The sequence below is a fragment of the Labrus bergylta genome, chromosome 3 (genome assembly GCF_963930695.1).
Source record: "Labrus bergylta chromosome 3, fLabBer1.1, whole genome shotgun sequence".
Lineage (NCBI taxonomy): Eukaryota > Metazoa > Chordata > Actinopteri > Labriformes > Labridae > Labrus > Labrus bergylta.
Window position 1 is genome coordinate 23345821 of NC_089197.1, and position 19001 is coordinate 23364821.

General features: G+C 40.9%; 1 protein-coding gene across 1 annotated transcript in view; it reads left to right on the top strand.

Annotated features, from left to right (window-relative positions):
* Positions 1–1031: 1031 nt before the first annotated feature.
* The window catches only part of nkd1 (NKD inhibitor of WNT signaling pathway 1), a 31474-nt gene continuing 13504 nt past the window's right edge, over positions 1032–19001 (top strand). The window contains exons 1-3 of the mRNA XM_020625635.3: positions 1032–1209; positions 1312–1344; positions 1559–1698. Coding sequence (XP_020481291.1) covers positions 1185–1209; positions 1312–1344; positions 1559–1698 — 198 coding nt within the window. The 5' untranslated portion in view covers positions 1032–1184. The remainder of the gene's footprint in view (positions 1210–1311; positions 1345–1558; positions 1699–19001) is intronic.

Sequence of the window (19001 nt, forward strand, 5' to 3'; positions counted from 1 at the left end):
ATGATTCGGTTTCCAGGAAGCTAATCTGTTTAGATAATTGAGAATTGCTTAAAATAACAACTTAAGAAGTCAAAAGATTATTGAAACAGTCATTTTGGCTTCTTTGATGCTGGCATGATCTATCAAGAGTGTCATTTTAAATAATGTTAAAAATAGCCCTGTCCTGCTTGCTAATACTATGTGAATGTAGGCTTGTTCACGTGATGTAATTAGGCCACTCACAGATGATCAGTCTTGAACCACTATGGGGAAATATTTGCCACTTTTGTGTCAGTAGTTCAACTGTCTCGAAAATGTTACTGACTTCATGGTCATGGTATGGTTGGACTTACTTGAGATATCACGGTTGACCCGTCAACCTGCTGACCGTGACCACTGCTGCAGGAAGCTCCCAGACCTCATTTAGACCTATGACAAAACTGCACTGCGCTGATGTTTTGTCAGGTGAAAATCCTGATCTTTTTTCTTGACGCCTCCTCAACTCTTTGAAGTCAAGAGACAGGAGACACGAGGAGGGGGGAAAGCTGAGCGAGGTGCGTCAAGTCTGACATTAAAAACAGATAACACCGGATATCCCATACTATTCATATTCAGGATAAAAGTTTAAATTGTTCTTATGGTGCATGGTAGCCTATAGGTTCAGGTAGCCTATTTATTTCTAGTGTAAATCTGAGGTAGACTTCAATCGTTTTTTAATAGTCTTAAAATACTCTTCAAATTTCCAGAAACCAAAGACATGTTTTTCCAAAAGCTTATCCCTGTCCAAAAGTGTTAGCTCTTTGAAAGTAGGCCTATTGATGAAGTTTAATGCTAATGGTTTAACAATAAATATGTAGCCTAATACATTTTCTTTCCATTAATTACTCACTCAACTAATCGTTACAAATCTGAAAGTATGCTATTCATATCTTTCTTTCCTGCAAAGCCAGTGTCTCCTCGATGAGATGTTTTATTGTGAAAGCATTGACAGGAAGTGGTATACGTCCTGTGTGTTTCTTTTCGGTGGTGTAGCTCTGGATCAAAGGCTGCTTTGGCTCTTCAGTCATACGGTCCCGTAACCTCCTGGGCGCAGTCTACTCTCGTCTCCACGGACGCGCTTCTGTCTGGATATCGTAGCCCGTTCCCCTTTTCACCTTTGGATTATATCCCTCTGATGGTTTTCAACACAAACTCGATGCATAGAAATGGGTAAACTGCACTCGAAACATGGTAAGGACTCTTATTCCCGAGAAAATCACAGCTATAGCTCTTGTGGTGCTGCGATACTTTCGAGTAACAGTCTTCATTGTCTTCTGACTTTCTTTTCTCAAGCCGCAATTTGTAAACCAAGGGAGAGCCCGGAAGGTAAGCGCGCTTTATATTATTTGTTGACTTATAAAAAGTGTTATATTTCGTACTGTTTTTGGAACAGCCAGCGGTTTTCTGACTCTCGGCTCTTTAAAGCAACATTATATCGCCGAGTCGGACTCTTTGAACCTGGACAGCTTCTGGGAAACATGCTTGTAGCGCTAGAATATTGAGTTTGCAGATACTTATATGTGTTTTTATTTTATCTTAGGCGACAGTTTTGTAGTCAATGCCTGTTTGGCGAGAAAGGGAATCGACGACTGGCTCGTGAAGCAGAAATACTACTGCACGAGCTCGCGCCTCGGGCAACCGGACTGTCACCACAAGAACAACTGCGGTTTGACTGCGCGGGTGAGTACCAAACTGTGGCCCATGAGTAATATTCATCAAATGCTCTGACGTAATTAAGACCTCTACCCTGTCAGATGCCCCCTTTTCTGTCTTATGCACTCACAGTCTTGACAAACTTTCTGAAGGCTGCGTGTAGAAATAGCCTACTTGCACCACAAATGGCGTGGAAAGTGTCTTTTCATAACTTTTGCACTTGGCGTGTTATTTTTTTTTTTTGCTTCTTTCACTCACTAAAATATCTGCCATTCCGCCAACCAGCCTCATAATCAAAGTTGAAAAGGAACACGGAACTTCAAAAGCACAAGCTGGCACTCTTGAAAAGAAACAATGTATTTGAACACTCCGGTCCCCCCCCCCCCCCCCCCCCCCCCCTCCATCTAGAGAACAAATGTTTGTATTATCCTATGCACTGATCCAAGGGTGTTATTTTTAGGTAACCATAGATCAAGCCTGAGTTGAAAGCGAATTGTGACAGTCTGGTGACAAGTGTGGATTGTAAACGCTGGGGAGAAATGTTGGAGGTCATGCTTGTTCTGTATTTTGGCATTGCTGTAAACACTGTGCTGTTGTTGTCAAGTGAAGAAAATATCCTTTGGAATTGCTTCACAGGAGCTTTAAGCCTCTTTGGTTAGTGATGCCTTTCTCAAAGGCAGCATGTTTGAGGAATTGGAGCCCATCAAGACAAAAAGGAAAATCACTTCTTCCACCCACAAGCCAGACACTTCGAACAGAAATGCATCTATTGAACACAGCCCTAGAAGTTAGGATTGCTTGCATTTGAACAATAAAGCAGCTAGCTACTGTTACACCATGTTGTGATACGGGGTGGCAGACATTTATTCAAAGATATTTGACAGTTCCTTTAGTATCTTAACATTTTGAAAGAATCCCATTTTCATCAGCAAGTAGCTGTGTGGTAAAATACACAGCCGGCTTAAAAACAGCTTACTCATTTGCTGTTTATGAAAACATAACCATTGAAATTATGCTACATCCTACTTAATTTACTTCATAACTGCACACATAAATTGGATTGTTGAGCTGCTGTGAAACTTTTTTTTTTGACATATTGGCATGAAAAGACAAATCTCAAACTTCAGGATATTCGGCAGCTGAAATATCTATTGATTTCCCCTTGAGTCTTGTCTTAAATCTATCATTGCTTTGTTTTGTGCAGGAGGTTTTTTCTACGTAGCTTTGCTTTCCTGAAGAGCAGTCATGGGTTAGTTAAAAGAGGGAGGCTGGTCCTTTTGTGAATCTGGCATCCTGAAGTCACATGCAAGCGGTTGAGTGTGGTTGAAAGTATCAATAAACTCAGTTATAAAGTAACAGGATCCAGCCGACTGCAGGCTTTGTTCTTTGGGTGTTTTTTTGGGGGCGATTGGTTCTATGAGAAAAACTTGAGACACTGTTTATTTTATTAAGTTATTGAGTGTGTCAACTGCTAAAGCCATGCTTCTTACATGGCTGCTTGTGTGTGCAGTTGGGTTTGTAGGCCTCAGGCAATTTAAGCATTTGAAACCACACTATTACCACGTAATTACTATACATTGTTACCACAAAAACAAACACTACCTACTTGTTCCTGGAAAAATCCATGTGCTTTCCCTAACAACATTGGTGTGTTTAGTTCATGGCTCTGAATGGAACTGGAGTGCCTGACGAATGGGTTTGATGTTCTTGAAAAATGGGCAGTTATGTTGAGCTCAGGTTGTATAAATAATTCAAGTCCGGGTGCCTGATGGCTGTTATAGCTCAGAGGGAAAATGAATTAAAGAAGAAAGGTGTTTTCCATCATCAATATTTATTTGAGTACTTTTCCCTTTTGTGTTGTGATTAAACAGTAAATACAAAAATGTTCATATTTTTTTCAAGTTGTAGCCGTCTGTTTACGTATTGCTTTGTTATTTTGAGTGTTGCGGTTTTAAATAGCTGAAAGCAAATCACAGAAGTCAGAAAATTACTGAAATACACAAATGTAGCTTTAGACATGACAACAATCGAATGTCCTCTGTTGATTAGCAATAGTTATGTTATTTTTAAACACATTTAGTTACAGGTAAGCGCAATGATTTTTTTACACTTGGGTAAAGCATTGAAATCCAAGGATTAACAGTTGTCTCCACAATCATAAACTGGATTTAGAAATCAAATAATAAATCATGTGCGCAACTTAAAATTGTGCTTGAGTACGGCACGGTACGGATGTAACCGCGCCCTAAAGGCCCCCTATCTGGACTTTGATCTAATTCTTGGTCTGCCAAAAAATCTTCACCTGATGATCTGAGCGGACGGGTCAGGTTGAAGACTGAGCAGGTCACAAAATGTATTCAGGAGCTGAAGCATTGAGTGACATATGGATGGATTTAAGTGATTTTGTATTGTACATGAAGCCAGTGGACTGTATTGAGGACCAGTGTGATGCATCCAAATTTCCTTGTACATGTCAGGACTCTGAATTTTGAATGAGTTGGAGCTGTCCTACTCGTTGTTTGTGTAGCCCTGCATGTAGAGAGTTACAATTATCTAACCTGGTTGAAATAAATGATTAGAGTTTGATTTCTGACTAAACACTTCTAAGAAGATTGTATACATATATATCATAAAATCACGGCACCAGTAATCCCCCCCCCCCCCCCCCTCACAGCGTTGGTACCACGGCTGCAGAACAGCACCGAGTTGTAATTCAAGGTCTTGGATTTAAAAAGTGCTGTTGATTTTTAGGATGTTTTCTCCTCAATTTGATCATCAAGCATAAAACAACAGGGTTTATAAAATGTTTGCTTTAATACAGTTGGCCCAGATTTATTTTTAACTTAGGATTTCTGTAGCCGTCAGTATAGCTTCAACCTAAAATCCTCTCACTCAAGTTTAATTTTTGTGTGTTTATTTTCCCTCTTTTGTCAGTTTCAGTGATGTTAAGATTTTTCAATGTATAGTAGTCATTTTTTCTGGTTCCCGTTAGCTGCACTTTTAGCCCGATTCTATTTAGGAAAAAGCAGATTCGTCGCCAGACTGTAGCTGATGGATTCTGATATTGAGCTTGGCCCGATGCTTTCTACCTCTTTTGCCCTTCACATGCTCTGCTTTCCTGCATAGAGCCAACGTCCACTGTAACACTCGTGGATGAAACTATTTGCCTACAAAACAGAACGAAAAGGTTTCTGACACCAAACTTTAATTCTTTATTTATATACAAAATCTGTTTATAGAAATTCAGCTAGACTTAAAAATTGGACACACCTAAAATAATGTGAATTATGCAAAATGTTTACATGTTATTCCAGAATTAATTTTTAACCTTGTGTAAAGTAAAGCTTTATTACCACATGTTGAAAAGTATTCACACTCTTTAGAGGAGATTTTTAAAAGCTTGACCCTGTGGTGCTTTGAGGATAAAAAAAAGAATATAAACTCCTGGTTAAAGAATTGGAGTTAACTATCTTAGCTTTAAAAGCTATGTTATAAAGAATACCTGGTGAGATAGTTATTTTTAGTCACTGATATTTGAGCGCCCCTCTCAGCTGAACCAGGGTCCAGGAGAATGTGGGTCAGGTGTCAACAGTGGGGAGCCATCGCTTGGAATTCTTTTGATGATTTTTTTCAGACCATGTTTCCTGTGAAAATGCTGATTATTTGTTGGAAGGACTTCTCACACCAGCAGTTTGTCTTCATCAGTGGTTTTGAATTGAAATCGTGGCTGACTGAACAGACATAGAGATGTAGAGACACACTGGCAGGCGTAACAGATTCATGAGATCTGCACTCTGATGCAGGGTTTGTTTGAGTTTGACAGACAGTGAGTGAGTGAATGAACGAGTGGTGTGGGCAGGTGGATCTCAAAATATGAGATCCAGATCATGTGAGCCTTGGCACACTTTGTCCCCTGTGTACACTATGGTGTCTACACACCCATACATTTGATATGTTATGCACCCCGTAAAATCATGCTGCTGACACAAGACATTGATAGAGCTGAAGATTTTTCACAACTACTGACTCGGAAGTTCAAATTTCCCATGGTTAGTTCAGAAGGTTGCTTCTCTCGCCAACAGATGAAAGAAAAGGCAATTATTTAAAAAGAAAAAGGAATCTATTTGATTTGTTATTCCTCATTAAATGTCTCCTTTCTATCCTTAAGCTTCCCCTCCCCCCTCTGCTGCCTCCCCCTCTCTCCTCCTTTCTCCGCCCTTAGGCTCCATCTGTTTCTTGCGTTCACCCTGTGGCCCTGTGGTGGTTGTGGCTGATGAAATGAGACTGCATTTGAAGTGTGGCACGCAGGGAAGTGTTTGTAGTGACACTGATGGCTCCTCCCCCTCTCTGAGGCCCTGCCCTCTGCATAGTAAAAGTTGCCTACAGTCTACCAAGAGTTGCTGTTCTAACATTTCCAGAGCTCGTATATGTTTTCTCCAGATTGAGCTTCCATCAGCTTGTATGGAACCGTAGAAAAATAGCTGAGGTACATCTGCGACTGAGTGAAACTCAAAAGTGAATCACAGTGAAATGTCAGCCCCAACCTCCTTGTTTCATGGTTGTGTGCCAGTCCCTTTAATTTTTTTCAAGTAGAAAGGTTTTTTTGGATGTAGGCCTAAAGCTTTTTAAATGCATCCCCCTGCCTCAAAGTCTGATAAAAGACATGGCAGGTTTTGCGCCCCCTTCGTCTTTCACTTCTGCTGTTTTGCTTTTTCTGTCCTTGTCGTTTTCACAAAGCGAGAGCCCTTGTCTAGAAGCTGAAAGCACCTTTCAAATGCAGACTCCTCTTCCTCTCTCTCTTCTTCTTTTTCGGTCCTCTCCCTCTGCGTTTTCTTTTCCCACCGGCTGGCCTCTTGTGCGTGCTGTGTGACGTATGTCTCTCTCCCACTGGGCTCTACCCCCTCTGTGCTCCCAAGGGACCAAGGGCCTGTTGTCGCTCTTTGAAGAGGCTGAGAGAAAAGTTTTGAGCCACACTCTAAAGAGAAGAAAAGCCCTGGCCTTTGGGGAGGAGGGGTAGCACCTGGCCATAGAGGGGCTCTGTGATTTTTTCTTTCCCCCCCCCCATGAGAAAATTAACAAAGATGGGTGGAAAGATGTCGCTGACGTCAACATAGCTCAGGGACTGGGAGGTTCGAAAACGTGCAGGTGGCTTCAATGTCATATCCGGAATCACATGTCACATAGATTACAAAAAGCTGGAGGAATTTATTACCATGTGACAGAGCAGAGATACTAATTCTAGGTAGCTATTAATGGTGTTTCCTAGAACAGATTTCTGCGAACGAGTCATGTAAAACTCTAGTTGCATGAAAAAGCATTCTCAGGTTTTTATCCTTTTCGTGCTATAACATCTCATCTCCCTTCCCTGTATTTTGTGCAGAGTAAAACGAGTTTAGTTACGGTGTAGAGTTACCATAAATCTCAACATACCTAAACCAGTTTTAAAGTTTATCAAATCAACAATCTCCTGTCATTTCTAGTTGCCATTCGGGTCATGTATTTTGCATCTTAATGTTATGAGTGAAATGGCTCCCATGTATGTGTAAATCTGTTCACACATGTGAATGTGAGTGTCTGAAATCTGCTGTACGGATGCACTCCAGAGATCAAAGGCTTCTGAGGGAATGTGCTCTAAATCTCAGAGGATTAGCAGCTCAGATTTTGCTTTGTTTCCCCAAATATATGCTCAGTTTGGAGCACTGGATAGCTGTTGATCAAAGTGCCTCTCACCACCCTCTTCACGGTGACATTTGGTGTCTGGGGTTGGGTTCCACCCTTGAGGGTGGGATTCATTCCACAATTGTAAGAAGTGGTTTGATTTTTAGGATGAGTTGCTGTTTAGTCTTTCTTTGTTTAGAAAGTGGACTCAGGCTCAGTTTGAAATGGATTGTATTTGACAAGCATGTGCCCAGTTAATAGTAGATGCTTTGATACACTGAGCAGAAAATCCGTCCGAAACTCATTATCAAAATCATCTGTGATGCTAACATATCCTCAACCTTTTGATGTGTCTAGCTTTGGACATGCTAATGCCTTTTTAAAGTGTTGCTTTCCACCGATGGCTTGAAATATTAGGTTAGAAAGGAGAGCATTTATTGTTGAGTACTTCAGTCAATGGTTAATGCATAGTTCCTTGGGATGCAACAATACCGCCAGCTCACAGTTCAATACGTATCACGGTTTTTGGTTCAGTTCTGACAGCCTGTTGGATTGTTTTTTGGTATTTAAGTCTTTGGAGTTCAGGCAATTTTTACAGGAACAACAAGGAGTTAAAAAAAACAAAAAAAAAAACATTTTATTCCAATACTATTTCCTTATTTCGCCTGCTGTAGTCTGTTGCTGTTAACTTGGCCAAACTGTGAAAGTGTTTCCATTTTAGTATGAGACAAGGTGATTTTTTTTTTTCTTTACCGTTTTCTCTTCCTTGTCCTTATGCTCAACCCAAACTGAAATGTCCCCACAGCACTGATTGGCGGTGCTTCCTCATACCACGGCCTCTCCTCGCCGCTCGGAATGTAAAAGTAATGAATGAGATCTGACACCAGTGTTGTCAGCTTCCCCCAACTTTAGTGCATAGTGATTGGATATTAACAAGTGCATGGACTCACAGACACATGCTCGGAAGCTAGTTGTACGCAAAACTGAAAAACCGCAATTCACAAGTGCGTATTGAACAGTGGGTACTGAAAAGGTTCAATATATACAGTATATTGAGAAATGTTGCATCCCTAATAGTTTCATGTCAGAAGTGTGGTAGATTCTGGACTTCAATAGGAACATAATTATTTTGATAGATTATTGTTGATTATAAAAGATGCAGCGCCTCATGACCACGTTTTAAAATTCACAGCATTAACAAATACCTGTTAAAATACCATATAGAAAGAGTATAAAGTATGGTAGTTCATAAATCTCCTGTTAGAAAATGTTAGAAATGTCTGTTATAAGTTAAGATTGACAGACCTGTGTTAGTGTTTTAGGTTAGGGAGAAACGCCAAGTGACTTGGCCTCCTGTGGCAGAGCCGGGGTCCTCTGAGCTTTGTGTTGGAGCGCAATGCCCATTTTAATCACCCACTTAAAAGGCTCTGCTGAAGTGGGTGTTTAAGTGTTTAAACCCTGAATAATTCTTTGTTGTTTGTTTATCAGTTTTCCCTGCGGGTTGTGCTCTGGCCTGTGCAGTAAGTGCTGAATAATTTGACTGAGCATCCAAAGTGGCTCTCAAATAGGGCTTGATCAACATCTGCATAAAATCAAGCTCTCGTGAGAGTCTGCACAGGATCGTGCATGCAAACTCATGTAGCGTGTAGCACGTCACAATTATACAAACACACACTACCCATTTGTTTACTCTAATATGTGAATCCATTAATCACTGTTAACAGATGCGACTTCACCATTATTCTCTTTCACTTGTTTTTCTTACTTACTAGTGGTGGGTAAACAGCAGTGTTTGACTCCAGACCCCTCATGAGTACTGCTGTTGTGTTTACCCTCCTTGTGTTTGAGAGCTTTTTCTGACCAGGGTTTGAAGGCCACCTGAGGTGAGAGGATAGAGGAAGTGGGTTAAGGTAAACAGAGATGGGAGAGCATTGTGCTGTCCACAGACAGAGGTTCCAGAGCTCTCTGGTTCTTCCTGTGGCGCCAGGGCTGATGGAGGTCTGGATTGTCTGCTGTGGGATGTTATTGCTGGAAGGAAAGCTAAACAGAGGAGCGGCCCTGCTGAAAGGAAAGCTGTCCTCCCCTGGTGGGTTAATGCTCCACAGGTGCCCGGGCCTAAAGAGGACCTTAACCCTCTAGTCTTTTGATGAAGCAGATCAACCCTGTGCTACCCCAAAGAGTCCTTTGCTGTGACCGTTAAACCCATTTTCCACCATGCCATTTTGACCTCAAAATGGGGCACATCCAAAACAAACATGTGGATGTTTTGGTGATTACTAGCCATTTTCTCATTTTCACTCTTGAAAGTTAAGACTGCCCCTGACATATTTCTGAGTTGAATGTTCACATGTCCCTTACAAGACAAGACATGACGTAAAAAAAAAAAACGAAGCGGGAGTGGCAGACGAAGCAACAGAGTCTGCTATACGATGCTATAATTAGAAAGTTTGTCTTTATATCATTGCTAAATCCTCTTCATCCTGTACACTCTTTGAAGGCAGCATCTGTTGCCTAAACCAACCTGACTTTTTCCAGTAGCTGAGAATGCACCTCACATGGACAATCTCCAGCTTTGAGGGGCTTATGTGAAACATCAAACTGTATGCTTATATTAGTGTTTTTCAGTGTTGCACTGTTGTTTATGTGTGTATAAGCAGTTGTGGCAAATTTTTGCTGCTGCAGCTTCATTATGGGGAGCTGTGACACGAGCCACTAATTCCAGTCAGCTATGAATAGAAAACTTTGCCTGGCACCAGTGTGCTTTTATGTAGTAGTTGAAGTATCTATTTCTGCCGCTATGTTTACTAGAAAAGTTTAAAAAACTCAGTAATTACAGACATTTTAGGTCCATAGTTAAAAGGTCATGCGAGGGATGTTTAGAGGTAGTGGCCTGTGGCTGGCAGGATGTCTGCTCCAAACATGTTGTGCGTTTGTCTCTGTGTTTGCTTGTGTTTACGTGTGAGTCTATGGATATACTGTATACTGTATTTGTACAGTCAAATAGGACAGAGGCGGTGTTAAGGGCAGGCCTATCTGGTCAACATACACACATTAGAAGGGCAGACATTTTCTGAACTGCCACTTACCACATGGAGCTACACTTCTGATTACAGCCACAACAGTTAGGTACTGGTTTTGAATGAAAAAGATTGGCTAGTTGTTCAAGGTGTTACAGCTGTCAATTTGAGGAATTGTAGAGGTCTGATTATAACAATCAGATTTTATGAACCCTCCTAACATTTTCCACCATTGTGTAGTGGACCTGGATCTGATTCAGAGTGCAGAATGTCTCCCATTGTGGCTGTTTAGAAATCAGTATATCAGTAGAAAAGAAAGCAATAAAAGCAAAATCTATTTAGTGCTTTCAATGTGTCATGGATCAGCTGATGATTAAAAATACAAGAAACAACTTTGTTCTGAACGAAGATGTATTTAATCCAAAAGACAACTAAGACATCTAAGACAACCATTTTCTTTTAAAGGTAACTTCGAATTGACCAAAAGTTTTGCGGTAATTTAACCTTTTGTATTTAGTTAAAAAAAATCATGGAACCTTGTGGAAACATCACAGATCAGTTGTCTCAGCATAGCTCTTTAAGCTGTAGCTGCTGACATGACAGGACGCTGAAGTGTTTCTTCTCATTTGCCTGTGGTTAAAGGTTGAAGTGGCTGTCACTTTCCTGCTGCCCTTGAGGTAGACTTGCTGACTAAAACCTTGCTCCTACCACACAGCACTTCAGACTGGCGTCTGAAGCCACCCAGGCGACTGAAGCACTGTCTCCCCTCAAAGGGAGCTTTGACTTATTACCTAGACCCTCTAGACAGAGTGGAGCACACATACTGTTAAACACAACACACATGGAAACAGGCATGTTTGCAGCCAGTTGCCGTAAATAATGATCGACACACATGCACACACTCTGTTTAGCTTTGCACCTTCAGCAAGACTGCTTGGTTACAATGCCGACCCGTTTAGTTCATAAAGGTTGAGATATCCAAGTGATGTCCCTTCCAATCAACTTTTGGAGATGAGTTGTGTCATTCTTCGAAAGACTCCTTTTCTCCTCTCTGCTTCTCATTCTTTGGACCTAGTCTAATTCTGAACTCAGAGGGTCATAATGTTGTGATTTGTTACTCTTGGCAGGCAGAGAGAACCTGTAAATCAAGGCCAAGCGACAGGCTGTCTCCATTCCCCTCCAAACCATAGCTTCCTCTTGGGAATGTGAGGTCCCAAAGCGGAGTACATGGGCTGCTGGAGAATGTGTTTTAAGGATTCACCTCGAGCTCAGATTCCCTGTTAACTTTCTGACTCCCAGATTTAAGGGAAACACAGAACTACATTTCGCTCATGCTGTTAACTCACTTGCCTAAATTCTTCAATGTGTGGCTGTTTATGAGAAGATGCCGCCAACTTAGCAAAAGACAATCTTTGACGTATTGTAAAAGTAGTCCTGGTCTCATATATTGAGAAGATTACAGTATTGTCCTCTGCAGTTGTGCACATTAGAGGCAGTGTTGACTTTGGACAAGAGTAGTTGTGTTTGAGGCTCATTAATGATCTCATTCAAGAAAATGAGAGCACATACGACTTAGACCCTTGACACATTGTATCGTCTACCTCTCCTCCTCTGTAGTGAGATAATGCTTTGATAAACAATGTGATAAATGTAAATTGCAGTTGTTATATATTTTTCAAAAGCTAATAAAGGCTGTTACCTTGAGTAAAAGGTAGGGTTTACTGCCTAAGGGGGCTGGCTGAGCGGTAAAAGCTTATCGTTGCAGGTGTAAAAGTTTTGTAAATGGGTCATTAAAGTGTTAGCCAACTTCACACATAAAACACGTCAAGGAAGAGGGGGAGGGAGATTACTTCAGATCAGCATGTTTCTGAAGCGTTGAGATGAGGGCTGTAAATCTCTGCTAATATTCCACTGAGCCTTTCAGGAGGCGGCCTTTGATGTGGGTGAGGTAATGTGACCGGCAGTGTTTGCAATGTAAATCTGACGTGAAGAAATGAGTGTTGGCTGTGCGCTGTATAGCTCTACAAAAGGAAGGCATCCAGTCACGGTACTTATGAGGGGAAAGATTCAGAGCGCAAACAACACATGTACAAAACAATTCACACATACATACACGCATGCATGCACACACCCTATACAGACACGTGTCTTTGAAACCGTTCATCCACAGATGTCAGAGAGTTCATTTACACAGGCGTACAGTATAATTTAGCTTCATATATAGCTAACACCGAAACTCTACTGAACCACACAGCTTTTCCTCAACCTCACTGAAGTTTTTTTCTGCTATGTGTGTGTGTTTGTGTGTGTGTGGAGAATCTCTGCCTGACCTGTGTTGGGAACTAGAGCTAACACATTAAGCCCCTCTGGCATGTGCCGCCTCCTCGAGCCCCTCCAGTCTCGGTGTTGCTGACCGTGCACACTTTAATCATAGAGCAGCTTCCTCCAACCTGCCTGGTGATGGATCCTCACTCTGCGGCTATAATTTCCTTCCTCAGTTGCAGGAAGAGAAGTGGGTGTGCCGTGACTGAGGGGTGTCGGATGTGGAGGCACGGAGTCTGGGCCGAAGGTGTCTGTCTTTGATGCTCCCTCATCAAATGACATGCAAGTCCTCGAGTTAAAAGAGTTAAAGGGCTTACTACAATTATTCAAACAGTTTGTTGTTAATTGAACTAAAGTATTCTTCTTTCTGTCGGGAAATCAAGACAGGAGAGTGCTTTAAAAAAAGGTGTGAGTCTATATGGGCTGTTAAATTAAGTGTTTATTTGTAACAACTTAATATCCGAAATATTTGAACATTTACTCAAGCCTTTAAATCATATATGTTGGTTAAATAGTTCACTTTTTCAGCTTTGTAATATTTGGCACAAAAAAATCACAAGTGTGCAAAAATGCACTGTCAGGTACTTCGGGTTTAAATCGTCTACAAGACTCAACATCAAAAGATTTTCAGTCTGTGAGCTCTGTAAAGGCATCACATTTCTTATCAGATGCATAACATTGCGTTGTAAAACCAGGCGGATATGACTTCCTCTTGTAACTGCAGTCTAGTCATGAGATCTGTTTTATGTTTCATTCAGTTTGTTTCTTTGGAACACAAGAACATCTGTTCTTCTGGAGGAAAACCAGAATCTACCCCAATTATTCATGTGATATTGAGCATTATAAAATAAATCATCTTTTGGCCTCTGACCACGTGTTTGGGTGAATTCTGTAGGACAATGATTGTGCAGTGCAAGGCTCACAGCAAACACTTTGTAGGTCAGGATTCAAAGAAAACAGAGATCAGCTATCATTGCTGTTTACCTCTGGTGTTCTCTGTCTGTCTGGAACAGACACTAACATAAATGTAGCAACGCCTAAAGGACTCTACAAACATCTGTATTTGCCAGCCTTTGAATTCGAACAGTGGCTGTGTAAGAGCAGCAGGACGGAGTGGTGCAGAGACATAAACAGTAAGCAGATGAAGACCAGCATACAAACAAGTTCTTGTGTTCTTCTCAAGTTTGCGTGGAGCTGTAAAAAAGTAGAATCTTGGGGGCTGTGCAAAAAAAACGCAGTACAGTATCGCAACGTTTGTTTTCACAATCTTATAACCCTCCTGTGCAAAGCGAGCAAGTATGGCTAATCTAAATAAAGTAGTAAAATAAATAAATAAGATGGAATTTATTGATTGTTCGACAGTGGTTGTGCTTTCTAACTATTAATCACACAACTCCACACAAATGTGCAAGTAGGATCTAGTTCCCTTTGTGTGCTGCTCTTCATCTGTGTGCTTTCACAGAGTCTGGTGAGATCTCTACACAGCCATGACACAGACAGACTGTTAACATTCACAAATCAGCAAAAACCTGCATATGTAAAGTCCATTTAGCACCTCCTTCAGTTTTGTTAGTGTCGTCTTTCACAGACTGCATTTCATGGAAATGCAATTTTCCAAGGTCACTGGTAATAATTGGGATAAGATAACCCCCAGAGATGAGATATTTTAAAATGGGTCTATATCCTATTCCCTAAATCCTTCTCATTATACCTTTATAATTATTATTTCAGATGATGTTTGTGCTGAAGGCCTGAACATCTACAGGGGTGGAGGTTGTTTTGTTTATGGGAATTGAAGGGAAATAAAATTACATTTTTTTAATCATTTAGCTATATTGATGTGAGGGATGAGAAAATTGATATAATATTGTAAAAATAAATCTTTTGCTGTATCGATTATTTGCACAGACCTAGTTTTGCGAGGGGAGGATACAGAGACATTAGTTTGCCATGGCTTTAAGTCTGTGGGTGTTGTATGAAAATTGGCCTCATCTCCCATCCCTCCATAAATGGGACTGTTTGGCGTCAGCTTTGCTATGCTATATGTTTATCTGACGTCTTTATTTCTTGAGTGAAAACTGATCCCCTTTGAAGCCTGACTCGGGGGCAGCGCAGGGCTTTACTACCTCACATCAACACTCTTTAACTTGGCTCGATCTCGGGGCGTCGTGTTTAACTGCTATGTGGGGCTTTGTATGAGGCTGTTTATGTCGCTGGAAGGTGATGAGCACTCCAGTGTTGAGAACTAAAAAAACACTCTGGATCCAGGATTAAACCATTGTCTGATGACAAGTGGTGGTCTGCTTATTTGTTTTGTCCTCCAGCAGTACCAATACACTTACCACATGTTGCAGGCCAGGCACTGCTCCAGAGTCTAAGCGCTCTGTGCTTCTTTGAAACTGCCTCCGGTGTATCTCAGTTTACTCTTTGGGATGGTGGAGGGAGACAGGTATTTCATCTCTTCATGTCTTCTGCGACTCATATAAGCATATAAGCTAAGTCTAAAAACTCAATTGCAGCTCTTAAACCAAAGTGTTTTCTTGGTTTGTGAACACTTGAGTTTCGAAAATGACCTTGCTATACAGGTGTTTTGACTATTGGTTATTCAGAAGCCTAAACTAATGCTTGCTATCCGGCATGGCTGGAAATGAACTTTCTAACGGTCAGTTTATTTTACCTGCCACTTTTTTTTTACCATCAGCATCATTTCATGACTTACAGTATAATATTACAATCAAGGCTTGTATTATTGAAGTAATAGGTTTATTATATAAAGGGAAATGTTTCAACTATACAAGAAAATACTGACATGCAGCATGTTTTACTCATGTTTATCTGAATGATTTTAGTTTATCATTTTGATGCTGGTTAGAGAGTCCATTGCAGCTATGTCCTCAAAGGCTGATTTAGCTGCAGCTAAGCCTCAACTGAGAGGCAAGATAATCCATTTGTTGTTTTAAAAGCACATGTGCCTATATGATAAAAGGTATCCAAATTATAAAAGCTTCTACTGGAAAGTCTGAGCTTCATTTAGAAAGAAGTGATTTAGTCACTGTGTTCACTTTTTAGCTTCTAACTGAATCTGCTGAATCCGCTTCAATTTTAGTTTCTCTCTTGCGTTTGTATTTTGAAGGCCCAGAAATGTTGTTGGATAAGCATTTCAGCTTTCCAGATTCTCCCTGTTCTGTATTTCTGCCTGACCCACCCACTTCACTGAAGACCTGCCATGTGTGTTTCTGCCCACTCCATGTTCACATTGCTTCTTCAAACTTTGTAGTTCTGAAGGTGTTTTCTAGTAAAGGGTGCGGGGCCAGAGAGACACTCAGCCGCAGTCCTTATGAGACTTTTCCTGGGATTTGATGGAGTGCCAGTAGTGCTGCCTTTGCTGAGCCCTGGCGCGCGATCAGGGGGAGCTGTCGACGGCAGCATAAATTGTCAGCTTGTGTGGTGGGTCGTGAGCAGACAGCGTAGAGACCAGGAGGCCCTGTGGGACTTTTCCCACAATCACATACATGTACATATCACTTGCACTTTAATGTACACATTTTGCTCCCAAACACAGACTTGTGGCTGAAAAAAATGTGCAGTGGGTCCATGTCTGCAGTGCCATAGTAAGGATGATGCTGGGGGCAACTTGCTGTTTTAACTAAGCATGTCTGGTCACTGTCCATATGCACTCACTGTCCTTTTCACTTTCTCTTGATAAAGAACAAGAGCGATAGAGGACTAAGACAAAAACATCCTACAATATCAACACTGAAAAGAAAAACTGAACGGAAAGAGTGATATCACTTTTGTTACCTTATTTTATTGGGGGTTGACTTGCTGAGAATCATAACCTGCTCTACATTATGTCATCACTCAAGTTAATCATTCATATTCAGGCCATCAAGACTGTGCTCAAGATGCTGAAGTTTGTCTACCTTTTCTGGTCTGTCATATTCAACTTCTTAATCAGACTGAATATCCAGGAGTTTAACTGAATTGTTTGGATCAGAAGTTCACTATTGTCACCTTGATTTATCAAAGACTTATGACTTATGAGTTGTTTTCGTGGATCCATACTTAAAGAAGTAGAGTGTTCAGCGTTTTCGAAGTGTGTACAGTAAACAGTCTTCTTCTTAAAAATGCTACTCTGTTTTTGGCACATGCAGAATTCTATTTCTTAAACTGTGCCACTAATGAGGTTTTCCAAACCTAACAAGACTTCAGGCTGGCTAGTGAAGTAGATGGGATGTTGTATTGGGGCAGGCACACTGTGTCTAGTGTTAAAGTCCAGTAATAAATTGCTCTCTGTGAAGGAGCCTGAACAACTTTGAAACACACTGAGGCCATACAAACACTTGTCCAAAAGGCTTGAAGAACCTCTGAAGGGACTGGCTGCTGTTGAAAGCTGAACGTTTGCTGCTGTGGTCTCCACAGAGCATTTAACATCATGTCTGGAAAATTGTTTGAGCTGCTCCCATGTGCAGAAAAAAAGATGATTGTTTGTGCCCTGAAGTAGAGATGCCAGGTTGGGGAAATTTCCCACAAATACATGAATGAATGAAACTTGTGCCATTGATTAAAATAGACATTTATAAAGGTAAGGATCATCTGCATCATTGTCTTTAAAGCCATGCATTCACCAGGATGGTAATATTAGGTGAGCATGACGTCTAACATAAAACAGAGAATGTACGTGGTATGGATGGGTGGATGAATGAATGTCGAGGCTGGATCTTTTCCTGGTGTTACTTCCTGAAGGAATCATAAATTACCCAACAAAAACTACAATTAGTGACTACTTCATTAGGCTATTGCTTGCAGTGTTTTACCTTTCTGCCTCTCTGTGTCTCGCTGCTTTGGTCAATGGTATTAGAAGTTGCAAAGAATTTTTACATCTGTTAATTATCATTATGAATTATCATAATCTATTACATTTTCTGCAAAGTGACACATCTCACAGCAGCTTAGATGTTTCAATTCCATGCTGAGGTTTTATCATTTAGTTTACCCACAGTAACAAAAGAATATTAAAGGAATATGAATTGAATGATATTCTTACCCAGCCCTCGGAGAAAAAGAGAGAGATTGCAGGAGTGCATAGTGACAGCACGGATGCACAAATCTGCCAATGCATTTCTCCTCTGCTGTTAGTGGCTTTGGCCTTAGTGCTGTTGTCGCTGGGCCGAGGCATTATAGTTCGGCGCGTATGTTAATCTGAGATTGGCACAGAATTGGCTCTATTTTTGAGGTTCCAGTCATTGGCCAGGCAATTGGTACATGTCCAGTTTTCCTTTGCTGCTGAGAGGTGCTTTCTGCATGTCTGCCTGTATCCCTATTTTTGAGCCTTGTGTATCTGCTGCAGAGGGCTGCGAGCTGCCGGAGCTGGGAGAGAGGTGAGACACAGCTCAGCAGAGCCAGTGTAAGCACACACATTGGCTAAAGTACAAACCTATCAAGTCCACTGCCGTAGAGAAGCGCAGACGGACCGACCACGCATCTGGTGGAATTTAGCAGTTAGAAATCTACAACTCATGTGATTCTGACCGTGTAAACCATTTAAAGATCCAACCACCACAGCAAGTTTTACCACAGAAAATTGATCCCTTTGTACAGATTCTACACTTCTACGTTGAATCTGTAAATAAATATCACTGCTTTACATATATATTTAGTTTTCCTGGTCATTATGCATGCTTACCGTGGGTGCTTGAATTTAGCAAGACCTGGTCTTATTTATAGCCTCTATCATTTAGATTCACTGTTTGCAAATGTTGCATCAGTTCAGCCTCGTCTTCACTCATTAGTTGAGAAATCGTTTTCAGAGCAGGATGACTTGCGTTGCAGTTCTGGGTATATCCACTTTGAGGACTTTCATTTCTAATCAAACTGAGGGGAGTGAGTTCAGGCCTTCATTCTCTGTGGCTTCACAAGCTAGACTGACTTACTTTCATGTTTAACGGCAACTTAAACATGCAGTGGAATTGTTTTAATTTCTCTTTATGAAAGATAGTATGTCTGACTCTGATCATTTTTAGATGATTGTTTTGTAATATGTATACTATACAGCTTTACGTTTTGTGTCTAAGATCATTATATTTGATGTTTTTTTTAGATTTTTACATGTTAAATTATTTTTCCTTGCACTTTTCACCTTGTCGAAAAAATCCTGTTTTGTCTCTGTCAAACTTTCTTTGTCACAGCTTTAGGCGTTTTGCTGGATTTGTTACTGAGGAAAGCACAACAGGACTCAGGCAAAGCAGATGAAGTCAGAAGTTGTAGGGAAGATGAAAGATTCAGAAAAGAGTTTGTAGTGCTTGTCACGGCTCATAAAAGTGACAGAGCTGT